Source organism: Lutjanus erythropterus, chromosome 19 (assembly GCF_056507025.1).
Source record: "Lutjanus erythropterus isolate fLutEry1 chromosome 19, fLutEry1.hap2, whole genome shotgun sequence".
NCBI lineage: Eukaryota > Metazoa > Chordata > Actinopteri > Lutjaniformes > Lutjanidae > Lutjanus > Lutjanus erythropterus.
Genome location: NC_139335.1, coordinates 4,430,540 through 4,445,617, shown reverse-complemented (window position 1 = coordinate 4,445,617; position 15,078 = coordinate 4,430,540). Strand labels below are relative to the sequence as shown.

Sequence of the window (15,078 nt, the reverse complement as noted above, 5' to 3'; positions counted from 1 at the left end):
AATAAAGCAAGAAACTCAACATATAATGTTACACATTGCTTGTATATCATTATGTAATATAAGTCCCCATTCCCATCTTCAAATAAGTCCAATGACTCTGATTAATCCTGGCCGAAGTGTGTATGAAATTCTGACTCAGTAGTATGTATAGATATAGGTAATTTGTAAATAATAAGAAATTATTTTGCTAAATAAACTTTTTTTTAATAGTTATTTAGGCCTGTTTCAAATAAAATTCATTTCAGATGAAATCCACCTTAACCAATAATTTAAATTCATTATTTTCATGGACTTAAAATCACAGTTTTTTATTGGACGGCCTTGCTGGCTGCTCAGGTGTTTGGCCTTCGTGCCCTTTAAAAAAACTGACAGGTGGCCTTGTCCCTATCCATGATTAAACGGCAGGCCTGTAAAATGTTTAAAAATGTGTTATGATTGTTGTTATAAAGAATAATGAATGTTTGGTGCTTATAACTATAATTATAAAATGCTTATAAGCAGATTATAACACAAATCTATGTTGATAATGCATTTTAGACATGGACTCAACAGAAAATCCTGCCCATTTTTTGCAGCAAATCTTCATAAATGAGTAGCTGGAACTGTTGAATATTTAGCATATTTACATGAAAAATTACTTGAGCAATTAAATAACTATTAAAGGAACAGTGTGTAGGGTTTAGTGGCATCTAGCACTGAGCCTGCAGATTTCTAACACTGCACCTTCACCTTCCAAGCATGCAGGAGAACCTGAGGTGACTGTGAAACTCATAAATGACACAAAAGGCTTTATCTAGAGCCAGTGTTTGGTTTGTCCATTCTGGGCTACTGTAGAAACATGGAGGTGGACCTAGACCGTTCTTAGATATCAACAGCTCATTTTAAGGTAACAAAAATACAACCATTGTTATGAATATTATGTTCTAGTTCTGCCATATTCTTCCAATAAATCCCAAAATCTGGACCTTTTAAATAGTCAACTATTTTATTGTTTTTATTAATCAAGCAACTGAATAATCATTTCAGCTTTAATGCTGTGCATATTTGCATCTCTAACACCTGTAGAGGCTGTGGATTTTGGTTGCTGACAAGATGTCATCTCGTTCATCTCTAATGTCTAATTGTTTCCACTATTTTCTGCAAGTTATTCTCCCGTAGCAGCCTGCGGGATGCTGACACACTTATATAGAAACACTGATTTCTGTTGTAAATGCTTTACTGCACTGACAGATTGTTTCACTTGTTTAAAAGTTCTGCAGTGCATCATACTATGTATACTTTCGGTGCAGGGCATCATGAGTTTTTCCAATTCCATCCAAGTACAAATTTATGTTTTCTTCTTTGGAAAAGTTTTGAAAATTGTTGAAGTTTAAGGTTGAATATCGGCATTTAGAATAATTTATAAGCAGATTCAATCCTGAAATATTGGGAGCAGCATCAGCCTTGAAATCTATGTTGGCCAAACCCTCCATGTACGTATGTGTGATTGAAAAAAAAAAAGGAAAAAAAAGAAAATCAGAAAGAAGAAGAAGAAGAAGAAGGAGCTCTGACTTGCAGCCAAAAGAAAATTGAGCCAGACTCAACCAGGTATCACGCACTTAATAAAACAATACCCTCTTCTTCCCTTCTTCTCTTCTCGCAGGTATAGTGCATGCACAATGATTTGGGTATTAAATAATTTGATGCCTGTAGTTAAATACTTTTGCACCAAAAAAAACAGAGCAATGAAGGAATAAAAGTTGTAGATAATGCAAAGTAGACTGTAGGTTACATTCCTCTGCCACTCCTTGCAAGCCACACACAAACACCCACACACCCACACCGATTCACACTTTAATCACACAATTAATAATTAATCAGAGGCTGGGCTCAATGCTGTCGAGTCTGCAGATGAGAGAACACCCAGCTGCCGAGAGGGGTCCTAAAAACGCCAGATTAACGACCAAAAACAGGATTATCGTCAACGGTTCATCATGAAGCAACGGGCAACATGTCTTGAGTTTAGCTTCGATTTTTGTTAAAAACGAGGAGAACCACAGATGCTCCGGTGGTGCAAACATGCAGAGTTGAATAAATTTTTCATAAACAAAAAAAAAAAAAAGCCATTGGCTGTGCAGCTCTGCAGAGTTTGTGAGGGGTAAAATTAAGCTGTCTCTCCTATGTGACATTTTCTACATGCAAATATGGAAAATTTGATTATGTGCTCTGTTTGCTGCATGTAAACACCATTAATAATACCATAACAAACTGGTTATAGAATAATAGGTCAGAGATGTGTCTTTACTGTTTGTGCACAACATAAAAAAAAAAAAAAAACACCCGCTGCATTGATTTGAATGTATTACACTGCTCTTGAATTGACCATAACAAACACCCGTGATCATTTTGTTCAATTTATTTATTCCCACTGATGGGTTTAATATTTTCCAATACTGTTAGCGGAGAGATCAAAAGTCACTGGTTTATCCTCTCTTCTTTTTTTTTCTGTATGCTGTCTGCGTTTGCAGAGTTGCAGCAGAGAGCAGAGTGTTTACCCAGCTGTAATTACAACATGCACAATGACCTCATTCTGCTGTGTCAGTAGCGGTAATGTATAGCCCTTGATCTTAAACTGCAAAGAAAAATGGTATGCACTTATTTTCAATATGCTGACTACATTCCCGGCATTTTTTAGACATGGCCGTGACGGCCGATCAGAATTTGATATAAGCACTGCTGCTCCTATTCGTCTGACAAGGTCTCTCTGCCTTAATATGCATTCAATAATGTGAAATGATATTAGCTGTAGGAGCTCATTGACTGTGCACTCGGGGTCTCGCGGTGTCTCTCTGTCTCTGTCTGTATCATGCTCTTTATCTGTTCCTCTTCCACACACACACACACACGCACACAAACGCATGCACAGAAGAAATGGAAAAAAAAAAAGGGGGGAGGCTTGAACCGCGGATAGCAACAGCAGCAGAGCAATCACACTGAAGAAATGCCCCCCACGCCTGGCCCATTAATAACAGTAATACGCACACCGCGCCCAAGCCAGCACTGCCGAAAGCACCACTGACACTTTAATGGGCATTTTTTACTTTTGTTTTTAAATAATGCATGTGCTGCTTGTCAGCACTGCTTCACTCCACCCCTGGTGTGCCTTTGCAGCGTTCCTTTGTGCAGAAATTACAATGGGGACCTGTGTTTTCTGTGCTGCCTGCTCCATAAGCTGCATTCATCACATACATGGGGACGTCAGTGTGCAGTACATCACACTCTTGGGGACATGTGTGTGTGTGGGCACACATGCATGTGTGTTTTTGTTTGGCACTGAGCTAATTAAGAGTGTCTTTGAGAGGGTGAACTGTGTGCTGAGGCTCAGCGGCAGTGGACACGACTTATGTACTGTTGGAGGACTGATGCTTTACATCCTCCAGCAGGCTTGACAGGATGCCGGTGCTGTCAAGTATATTCTGTCTGTTTTTTTTTTTTTTCGTTTTAAGTTGGAAAGCCTTGCGTAAAACCAGAGTTTAACTGGAACCTCTGGGTTCTGTTCCATTAATAAAATAAACAACTAAAACTCGAGCCTTAGAATATAAACATACTAAACAGAACATGTGGTTCAGTCCATTTGTCTGGACAAAACTGACCCCTCTCCCAAAAAAAAGGTGAAAAATCCTGGGTTTTCCCTCCTTAGCGTGTAAAACAAGTCAATATATTTTTATTTTGTCACTCTTCTATTGTATTTTTTTCACATATCAATGCATGATCACCCTTTTATTAATATTTATCCAATGAAAAGTAGTAAAAAAGAGCTACCAACTCTTTTTTTTATAATTTTAGGAATTAATTTTGGTGTTTGACGTACAAGGTCAGCCAGACAGCAACGATATGCATGTTTTGATATGCAAAAATACCTGAACTAAATACTGCTGAACTCAAAAAAAAAAAATCTTGACAAAAGAAACTGACTCCCGGGCAGCGCACTGCAATCCTGGTGGTATAATGACTCAGGTCACTTATTCCTGTATTCTTATTCTCTTATTTGAAAAAATGCTAATTTGTTCCAGAAGCGACCCTGGATGTCTCACCTGTGTTAGAACTTAACTGTTTGCATGCTAAAATATGAATCTTTACTTAAAGGCAGAATGAGTAGGATTTGCTGTTTGGAGTTTGTAAATTCAGCGTTCATGGCCGTTCCTCCCCACCGCCACAACACCAGAAGCGTACTTTAGCAAGCTAAATAAGCTAACCGCCCGCACCAAGGTTATTAGAGTTAACTAAAACTAAACTAAAAACTAGAATGAGGAGTGAAAAAAACATTTTAATTCACTGAAATAATAAAAATAAAACTAGAATTAAAGCTACTACAGGGATTCTTTTTCACTGGTTATGAAACGGTCTCAATTTATTACCAGTGTCTCTGTGTGAGACAACAAACGAGACCAACCACGAGAAAATCTGCTATTAGCCACATAGCATCTGCTGTATTCTTAATGTCTGCCACCAGGTCGGTGAGATCAGATGAAACAAAACTGTGTTTATATTTTCCCAGGCAAAATTACAGTGTGTCGTTTATTAGCATTGTGAAGAAGCAGGAGGAGATTGATTGATTGATTGATTTTTTGTGGTTATTTGATTTTTGACATTATATTTTGTGGTTATTAGGGTGGAAACGCTGCCAATTTTGTCCACAGGAGCCTCCAAAATCAAGAAAATATTAAAGTTTCTTGTAGTAGCTTCAAGAAAGAGATGAAAACTGAAAAAAATAAATAAATAAAAATGGCGCAGGAAATGTCTTTAGTTTTCGTTTTTGTTAATTTGGTCAAATTTGTCAATGTGACAAGCATGAGGAGGCGTGTCTTTATTGAGACTGGGATGGCCTTCACAAACTGTTGCTTTTATAATGTAAAATCTATTCTGACTCAAATGTTGCCTCCCGTAAGCTAAAATTAACAGTGAAAATAATTCAAACTAAACTAATACAAGACATTTTTAAACAAAAACTGGATGAAAAACAAAAATTAAAAAGGAAATAAAGATTGCACCTACCTGTGGAACAGAAAACAGGAAAACTCTCCGAGATGTGAAACCCCGCCTTTAATTTACTTTCAGGACAAGCTTTGCCGTTTTGCCTCACTACATTTGACTTTTTGTCTTAGTGTGTCCACCACTCCAGTTTTGTAGCTTCTTCGTCCTCGTCTGGCTCACCTGGTCATTACACTTTGATAGACCTCACACTCTACGGTGTTACTGGCTGATGTCTACACACCCACCGCCCAAAGAAAATGCAGGCAGAGGGTAGAGTCTCTGCAGATACACACACCACCACACGCTTGTAGCAGGTCGTAAGTGATGCCTGGGCTGAATGGAGGCTGCTATTAACAATAAACAAGCAGCATCTTGAATATGGATCAGGAGGCTGGTTTGTTAGCTTGTTTGGGAGGGTTGAATCCTCACTGAACCACGGGAAACGAGACATTGTTTACTCGAAGTCTCAAGGTTCTTTCTTTGCAGGATCTCGATATCGCAACAGTTGCTTGTTTTGTCGCAGCAGTGCAAGGCAAAACAGAACAACAAAATTGGATAAAACAACATGTTTGCTCCTTTTTAAAGTTGGTTTAATGCCTCTTGGATTAACTCAGACTGTTCAGACAGACTGATAGCACACACTGAAGTGTCCGTGTCGGAGGAGTAACTGTTTTATTTTGGGTGTCATTTCAACTCACAGTTTTGGACAGTTATAAGTAATATGAATTGTGACGATGAAGTATTTACTACAGTGGAGCCAGGGCAGGGGGGCAATATAAAAAAAATATAAAATCCTCAGATTTTCAAGATTAAAGTCGTAAATTTTTGAGAAAAAAAAAACTTAAAAAACTTTCTGAGATTATGAAATCATAAATTTGCAAGAGAAAAACTCATTGCTTCCCTTTGTAATTCTTCTTTTTTTAAAACAGATTCAGGCTTTAACATTTTTTTTTCCAGGTTTAGAGATTTGTCTCACTGTTGTCATCTTCTAAATGCATCTCATTCTGTTATTTCAAAAGTTAGCAGGGATGCGCCTGAATACGTATACATTACTCGGGAAAGCACAAATAATGCAGTGAAAACCTATTTCTTCCATCCAAATATGGTTGTTATTAATTCTAGAAAAACTACCATAACATGATATTAATATGTATTTATAATATCCAAGTACTGTGGGTTGCAGTTAGATTAACACATCAAGAAACATGAAATTGAAATTTACTGTAAGATTATTCCCTTTAACTGACGGATCATTTTTATATCTTTACAGTTAAAAGCTCCTATTTCCGAAGTAAAACAGAATATTTTTATTTATTGATTTATTATATTTCATTGTACCCCAGTTAAAGGGCTGGTGGTGGGGTTCAGTTTATAAAACTTAGTCTTGTTAAAAAGAAAAAGAAAAATATAGATGATAAGTGAGTATAAGGATGTGGAAATTTATTTCATAATAAGTAAATAATAAATGAACTTGATGTTTTAGGTTGCAAAATAAAATATTTGCCTGATTTAATGTAACTTCTGGTATAAACCACACTCACCTCTGGTCTTCTATCTGAATACACAGATACACAGAGACAGATAATATTGTTGACTGAACAGATACAGATACAGATAATGACATCTCTGTGCGCCTCTTGTTGTCAGCTGTGCAACTTTATTGACTGCAGACAAGCTACCTTTCTCTATTTGTCATTATCTGTAAGGTCAATAAACCTCTGGAATCAATATTTATAACAATCGATGACGCGTTCTCTATTATTTGTGAGCAATTATTTCCTCTGATTGAATTTGCCTTGTTTTTTTTTTTTCCTCTCAGAGTTCAGCATCTCGCTGCGGTTGCCTCTGGCTGCTCCCTGTCCGTTTAAATGACGCCTGCTTGTGTTTTCTTTGTGTCCCCGCAGGAAACACGTTGTGTAAGTCAGGAAGCATTGCTGTCTTCGGGAACGTGGTGTACAGCGGACTGCTGAACGATCACCTCTGGCATTTGGGAGTGCCCCTCTTTACAAGACTGGTAAGAGCAGCGGGCCCCTGTGTGCACACTTACCTCCATTTTGTCAGAAGGGTTTCGTGCGGTTCTGTCGAACCCAAACAGGCTTCAGGTGCAGAATTCCCCAAAGTCTCTAATGGGGCTGCTTCTGACGGCCGCTCTGTTGACATGTGTTAGCTGATACTCAGCGTACAGGATGTGACAGTCCTCCGCTGTGATGTAAGACTAGGGCATCCCACCACCGCTTAGCATCTTATTTCATATCAGAGTTTTTCAGACTCGAGCTTCAGGTGGGAGAGTCCCATGTGAGCCATAACAAAGATGTCTTCTCTGGCCCTAGAAACACAGGTGAAGTCATCTAAGGATTCTTTCCGGTAGAAGCCGGCCTGGTGTTTAATTTGCACTGAAAAAAGGCCGACTGAATAATTCATGAAATTCAGTTTTATGGCAACAACTTAAAAAAATTATAAGGCTTTAATTAAGAGCCTGAGCAGCTGAAGCCTGTGTTAAGAATTAATGATAAATGTCTATCCCTAATTGTCAAAGGGAAATTGAATGTTTGTTTTACACTTACTCTCACTGGCGCTGGAATGTGAGCTGTGATACAGAGGAGCTTCTTGTGAACGGTACAAACCACGAGGATCAGAGAGCGGTTTTTCCTGCAGAAAAAAAGAAATTCAGCACAGCACTTTTTTTTCCTCCCCGTTAATTACCCTCTTTCTAAGCGGGTCGCAAGTTTTCATCAATGTTTATTATTGATTAAATCTGTCGTTGTAGCTGTCATTTATGAGTCGGGAATTACTGTTGATTGGTGCACAAGGGTTGCATATAATTGGGTTACATTAAATAGATAATTCAGCTGATCTCATAAATGTCTAATGTGAAGGCTTGTTTGATTATCAATTAATGTCAAACGGAGATGCAAGAGGCTGTTAGGACTCCAGTTGGGTTTGCTTGTGTTGTAACTGGTAAACTGAATCTGTCTCCTCACAAGAGCCTGTACAGTGAAATATATATATTATATAAAATACACGCACAAATGAATTCAAAGTAAAACTCAAGCATGCATGCGCTGACACATGCACACACACACACACACAGTACACACTGCAGCCAGTAAACAAGTCCTTAAAGATGCAGCACATGATAAAGACATCAAACACGACAGCTGACAGAGATTCGGCTTTCAATTAACCAGAAACCGTTGCTCTTTTTTCTGTTGTTATTAGTCGTAAAGAGAATGAAGGAGGAAAATAATTAAACTGATGTTTTCATGGTTCAAAAGTCTCCTCGTGGCACCTTTTTTAAAAGCAGACAATTTAATAATAGGATGGAATTACTGCCTTATAAATAGTTTCTCTGTGAAATTCCTCTTAAAGGGGCAGTTCACTGATTTCGCACTCCAGTATCAGTTCACACGCCGTATTTGGCGCTGCTCAACCAACAACCAAAGTCGTATAACGTGTGACGCGGCTCTTTGAGAGCTCTGTCAATCCGAAAAATTACCCTAGTGATGTCAGAGTGATGTCATCATGGGCATTGCAAACAAATCAGGCTGCATATTTTTGTTTGAATCCAAGCTGATTCTGAGAGATTGGCGATCGAGCCCGACCCGATCCCGACAGGATTCCTGTTTTTTTGTCTAAAGCCCACACAGGTAAATTGTGTTACTCTGTCGCACAGTTGTTGCTACCATGGTTACAGCTTACCTGTATAAAATGTTATTAAAAAAAAGTAAGTAAAAAGTACATGAAAATTCCATTATATTAAGTACGTCAAGTGAAATTGTAAAGTCAGATTATAAACTTAAAATGTTCTGATTACATGCTAACACATCACGTCAGCGGTTCTCAAATAGGGGTCCGGGGACCCTCATGGGTCCATGGCACTCTACTAGGGGGTCTGTGAAAAGTTTTCATACATTTAAATTATGATGACATAAAAAAATCAGCTTAGTTGCATTCCCAACTCGTCACATAGCCATGATTTGCCACCGATCCTCAGTGACTTAGAGACAGAACTGGATGGCACCCGTTCGTGGCTGAAAGCGTTGGGGTTGGATGGACGGCTCAAACAAGCACTTTCACCCAGGAGGCCAGGGTTCATGTCCGGTTTAACTTTGCGAGCCACTTCATTGACATGACGTGATGCGACGTAATGTAGTTATTGTAACCCCAAACATGGTCGTATCCTAAATCCTATCAAGTATTTTTTTGTGCAAAAACTTGACCAACCGTCAACTGTTTCACAGAGGTAATTGTGTGTTAAAAAGACTTTCTGTGTGTGTCAGCAAGTAAAGAGTACCTTGTGTTTCAGTATCAGACACCAAGGGGCAGAGACAAATCGTTGGTGTGAGTTAGGATGAGAACACGATGAAAAAAAATTATTTATTTATTACAAAAGGCTTTATAGTTCATTGCACATTCAAATCTATAACTTGTAATAAACATATTTGCGTGTGAATCTTCCTCCTGCCAGTCAAGCATGTGTCACCCACATATCCATTAATGGTGGAAACCGTCTCTCATGAGGGGTCTCCAAGTCCTTGACTGAGAAACTCTGCATTGCATAACGTCATCAGCAGTAATAAAAAAAACCAAAAACATTTCTAATCTTGTCATTGATAAATATCAAGTCTTCATCTTCATGAACTCTTGGTTTGTTTGGAGTTGTTGTGGAGAAAGCGGCTAGAGTCCACTGTGGACGGTTTCAGTGCTGTCCTCCTCTGGTAATGGTTCCTCCAGCACTGCTAAAGCTCCGTTTGCTGACCGTTTTTTTTTTTAATTTTTTTTTTTTTGCCTGGACCGGGCTTGACCCACCGGGCCGAGGTTGGTTACCCACCTTCCACCTACAAATGGGGAGGTGTGGAGTTCAAAATATGTTTGCATTTACCAGACAGGATAGATCTAATGAAAAGACTCACACTTGGAGCTTGAAGCGGCGTCTGCTGCTTTGATTTCAACCGCTCCCTTTTTATCTGACTTGAACAAGTCCACCCACTTCATGGGAGCTCAGTACTAAATTGCCGATGTTCGCCTTTAACCCTTTTTTTCTATGAGAATGATGCAATTTGTGTCAAAATTGCACCTTTTTCTCTCAGAGTCATAAATTAGTCAAACCAGAACACACAGAAGTTGTACTTAAACTGCTGGAATCAGTGTGACTCTTTCCATATATCAGTATCCCCCACATTGGCCATAAATGTGGGGGGAAAAAAACATACAGAGAAAAGCATATAAGAAGACACCTCGTATAACGTCTTACCTCATAATCCTCATGAGTGAGTGCAACAGGGATGATTTGATTTGTTAAAATGCACATGCAAATACAAAAAAAACATAAAATATAATTGAATAAATTAACAATAATTACAAAGTAACACATCCCAGGAGTTATGCATGCAATTTAAGCATGACACAGAATGAAAACACTCATGGTCTATGGCACCATGGTGGCAAAATAGGTTAATGTGAGTGTGTGCTTGAACACACAGGCCACACACGTTGCTCATGTTGTGCAGACAGCTAACGACTGCTGTCAATGGCGTTAACATCCTCTGTGTCCCTCCTTGCACCGCTGAGTAACCACCAAGCTCACAGGCTGTTGAAGCGAAAGGTGCAACTTCCCGCTGTGACACAAAGGTGCGGCCTTGTGTAGCGTTCGGCGCGCCTGCTGCCGGCACACCAGGTCTGCCAGGCAGTGGTATCAGCATGACACGCAGCAAGCCTTCATATCCCCAACACACAGCCCCTAATTACTGCACAGCCCTGCCAGTTTGCCGCCCTGGGCCAGTACTGCCTGCTCAATGCCAAGGTGTAAACACTGCATTATTAACACTACATACAGTCTGTGCACACAGCTATGTTTAATATACTCGACGTATGTCTACACGGAGGCGTTACTTTAGTGGGATTCTTTACATGCAGCCATACAATAGATTTATTGTTTCCCAGACAGTGAGCTCCAAAATCACCAGATGGGCGATTTGCTGCGTATAGCGTAATGTATGCTTACAAATGATGTTTAATGATGTCTTCCAGGGCTCGGAAACAAAACATTACCGTTTTCGAGGCTAAATATGCAGGCTGTGTCAGAAGGCTGGAGTTAAAGAACGAAAACCATGAATTTTCTTGTTATTTCATGCATATTTATTGGCTGCCAAGATGTCTTGATGGCATAACTTTGTTCATTACAGTAAGTCAGAGCCCACACATGAGCTGATTCATCAGCCAGTCAATTTAATTTTGCAGATTGAAAACCAAAATGAAGAGCGGCCGAAGCTAAAAACACATCCATCCATAATCTATACCTGTTCATCCTGTGCCAGCCAGGAACCCGTCCCAGAATACACTGGGTGAGAAGCAGGGGACAAGCTGCCAGTCTGATGGACATATTTATGGACAGACAGCCATCCACACTTTAATTCATAAAGTGCCAGAAAGTTCAAATCTTACGTTGCTTTGATAAATACCAGTCTTACGTGACATAATGTGCTCATATTTGGTGGAAGTAAAGGAAAAAATCTGTTGCATTATCTTTAATTAAACATTAACATTATCACTCTTTTACTTAAGAGATTTTTCACCTACATATTTAATATCTTCTGGCAAACGATCTGCATGTGTCTGCTATCATAAACCACTCGACGTTTTTCAATAGAGAAAACAAGTCATGAGGAATTAAACCAAAAGTAGACACTGTCTGATGAAATGAAGTGCGTGTGAGTCTCAGTTGTAACAGCATGAGCTATGGTTGTAACACGGCTAATATTTCAGTCCAGCAATGTTTTTTTTTTATGTTGATTTATAAAACATAATGATTTATTCAAAGGTAGTGGATGTACCAGTTGGCCCTTTTGTGTCCTTCCCTGTTGGCAAGTACAGTGATTACACCTACGTAGTCAGTGAATTTGATTGATGGAAGTTGTAAAAAATAATATACAACCCTGATCTGATTCTGAATATAACTGAATGCTATCTTACTGAATACAGAGCAGTTTATTGGCCAGCGTAGCTCATGTTTTTTGGGGTGACCCTGTGTTACAAATGAACCACGGGTTGCGCCCATGCTTTAGCATTTGGCATTATTTGAAAAATATCCCTGGATCAGATCTCAATTTTTGGTTTTCCAGGGGCCACTCTCAGCAGAGTCCATGAATTATGTCGATATTTTTCAGAGATGATAACACTACACTCACCACATGCTGTTGTGATGACTCCATTATTATACTGCATCATGGGAGAGGCACATAATAGAACATTAAAGGAGCAGTATGTAAAAACTGCAAGATTTTGCACCACCTGCCAAATTCATACTCCCAACAAACAAGGGGCTGCAGGTCACCAACGCTAACTGCTGCTAACTGTTCACAGTTAAAAAGGAGGCCTGAGACCCTCACAGACTTTCACCTCTTGAGGTACAAAGTGATAGCCAGGGCTAGCTAATTAGCATGCTAACATCTCTACAACACTATATGTCTCAGACAGAATGTCAAAACTGTTATTTCTCCATATTCGGTTGTGGAATGTTTTAAGTTAATATTTTTACATACTGCACCTTTAAAGTATTTAAAGCACTACATGAAACTGCAGGTATAAGTCTCACCTTACTCCAAAGTTAAGAATAGTATCCTCCACTGTATGAATGAATCCACTATGTGGTGTCTTCAGTATTCTGCAGCATATTAGTAGCAGCTTGGTAAGTGCAGGAATTAGCAGCAAGTGTGTTTAGGAGTAGGTATCACCAGCAGCCAGGTTGAGTCGAGTACATATGAAGGTTTACAGTAACCTCATGCATGTCATGTCACCGTCATACTAATCACAGGTCATTCAGCAGTTTCAGTTATCCACTTACAATCCAGGATCCAGCTCACATGGTCATTTCTGGCTGAGTGTTAGCAAGTATTTAGCAGCTGCAGCTAGTACAACTTCCTGTTACTATAGGAACAGAAGTAAATAGAAATGCAAAAGTCGAGCGGGGTGTACTTGATGGAGCTGAGATGCTAACGAAACATCCAAAAGTTAAACAAAAGTATCAAATGAAGTGGTCTATTGATATTGGTAACCGTTTAGAGGTACTGGTCTTGGTACTGGTACCGGTATCATACTCACTATGGACAACCCTACTTCAAAAAAACCCAACTATCCCTCTAAGAAGGGAAAGAGGGAGAAAGCTTAAATGCTCCTGTTGTTTCAGTGCAGGAATTCAAAGCAGCATCATTCTTCACAGACTTTGCTTTGATGACGAGCTGTATTTAGTATAGAAATGTCGATACTTACCTGTGGAGCTGATGAGAACAGATAAAACGAGCTTTGCCGAGGTTCCTTGTCAGAGGGTTGTAAAACAGGTCACTCCATAAAGTGAAGTGTGTGATTAGAGGGACTCAGGATGGAGCTGCACGTCTTCCCGTCTTCCATTGACCGACCGGGTCCCTCACCAGCTGAGACCGGGCAGCGCGGGGCCGAGCATTTGATGAATGAGGACGATAGGTCGAGCTAGCCGTAACTACGGCCCCCAAGTCCTGCGGGATTTTGCAGGGCTGAGAGTGAGAACTCTGGGGGAAGTGCAGCTCACTGTCTCCTCTGGAGTCTCTCTAATGACAGAGACCTGAGTGTAGCTTGACAGAGGATGCTCTGTAAGTAGCAGCACGCTACAGAGGAGAGGTGAGATCATCATAAAATATTAAGACAGCAGATCTCGAGTCGGTGAGGGTCGGAGACAGACGGACATTTTAGGCAGAACGCGCTCTGTGTGAGGCCTTCACTTCCTCTTCTCTCTGAAAGCTCTATCTTTATAATGGATGGCAGAGTCTCTGGGGAGTGTCTAGACTATGGTGGGAAATCTAAATGGTCGGGAAAAAGCCACTCGGTAGCATCCTCGCTAAGCGGCGTGGAGTGGAGCATGGGAAGAAGTGCAGCTCGAGAGGGAGACAGGAAGCCGGGGTCTGCACCCCGAGCAGCGCCATCTTAACCTGAATTCCATTTTTCATGTGTAATTGACGGAGATTCCTGGAAAGGAGTCGTGGGGATTATATGATGCTGAAATGCCCTCAGATTCTTATTTTCTACCTTTTTCCCTAATCCCTCAAACCCCAAGTGCCCTTAGCTTCCGACCATGATGCTCTCTGTCTACATCCGCACCACCCTTGCCTGTTCCCCTCGGCTCTTTCCCTCATTTTTTTTTTTTTTTGCCCCCACCTTCTTCTTCCTCTTCTCCTCCCTCTCTCCCCCTCAGTTATTTATGAACGGGACTTGAAATAGACTTTAGTATTTGATAAAAGCGTGATCCTTAATCCGAGTTGCCTGAGAAGTGCATTTCATTTTTATTCCCCCATCAGAGATTGATGGAGGCGTGGGCCGGTTACCCACTCTGTGATTGCTAATGTAAATTCATTGGGTTCCGGTGGACATGTAGAAAGATATGGAGGACTTGTATGTGCACCAATAAGAGATTGTGCGTGTGCGCAAAGTAATGGAAAGGCTGGATTGTGATGTGATGGAAAGGTGAGGAAAGAATTATAAGATACACGTCTTGATTCATCCTCTAAAGAAATCAATTCTTCTAAAACACACTATATAATTCATATTATTTATCACTCATTCTTGAGAATTGGGGAAAAAAAAACATATTTTGAGGGGCTTTTGATTTTTACTGTTATTATTATGGTGGGAAAATATATTTTAACAGATCAACTGGCTGTTACACTTTGTAACAAACCTTCTAGTGATGAATTTACAGAGTTGATAAAATGTGTCTTATTCTAATTTCTTGTTTAGCTTATTTAGTTTCGACTTAGAAGGGCTAAGAGTTGACATGTTATAGTTGAGACATAATCAATAAATTAATCCTGTCACAATCTTGTCACTTGAAAAACATGGAGCACACAGACATATGGACCCGTCTGTCAAGTCCGTCCTGTAAAGGTTATTTTTATCTGTCAATCTGTTGATCTTTTTTTCCCCAATAATCAATTAGTCGTTTCATCCATTAAATGTCAGAAAATGTTAATCAGTGTTTTCCAGAGCCCAAGATGACGTCCTCAAGTGTGATTTTTTTATCCACAACTCAAAGATATT

At 39.8% G+C, this 15,078-nt stretch overlaps 1 protein-coding gene across 4 annotated transcripts in view; it reads left to right on the top strand.

Moving 5' to 3' along the window:
* The window catches only part of LOC146309109 (RNA binding protein fox-1 homolog 3-like), a 520,112-nt gene that overhangs the window by 345,819 nt on the left and 159,215 nt on the right, over window positions 1-15,078 (top strand). For all 4 annotated transcript variants that reach the window (XM_084743796.1, XM_084743798.1, XM_084743794.1 and 1 more), the window contains exon 6: window positions 6,918-7,027. In XM_084743796.1, the coding sequence (XP_084599922.1) occupies window positions 6,918-7,027 (110 nt within the window). The remainder of the gene's footprint in view (window positions 1-6,917; window positions 7,028-15,078) is intronic.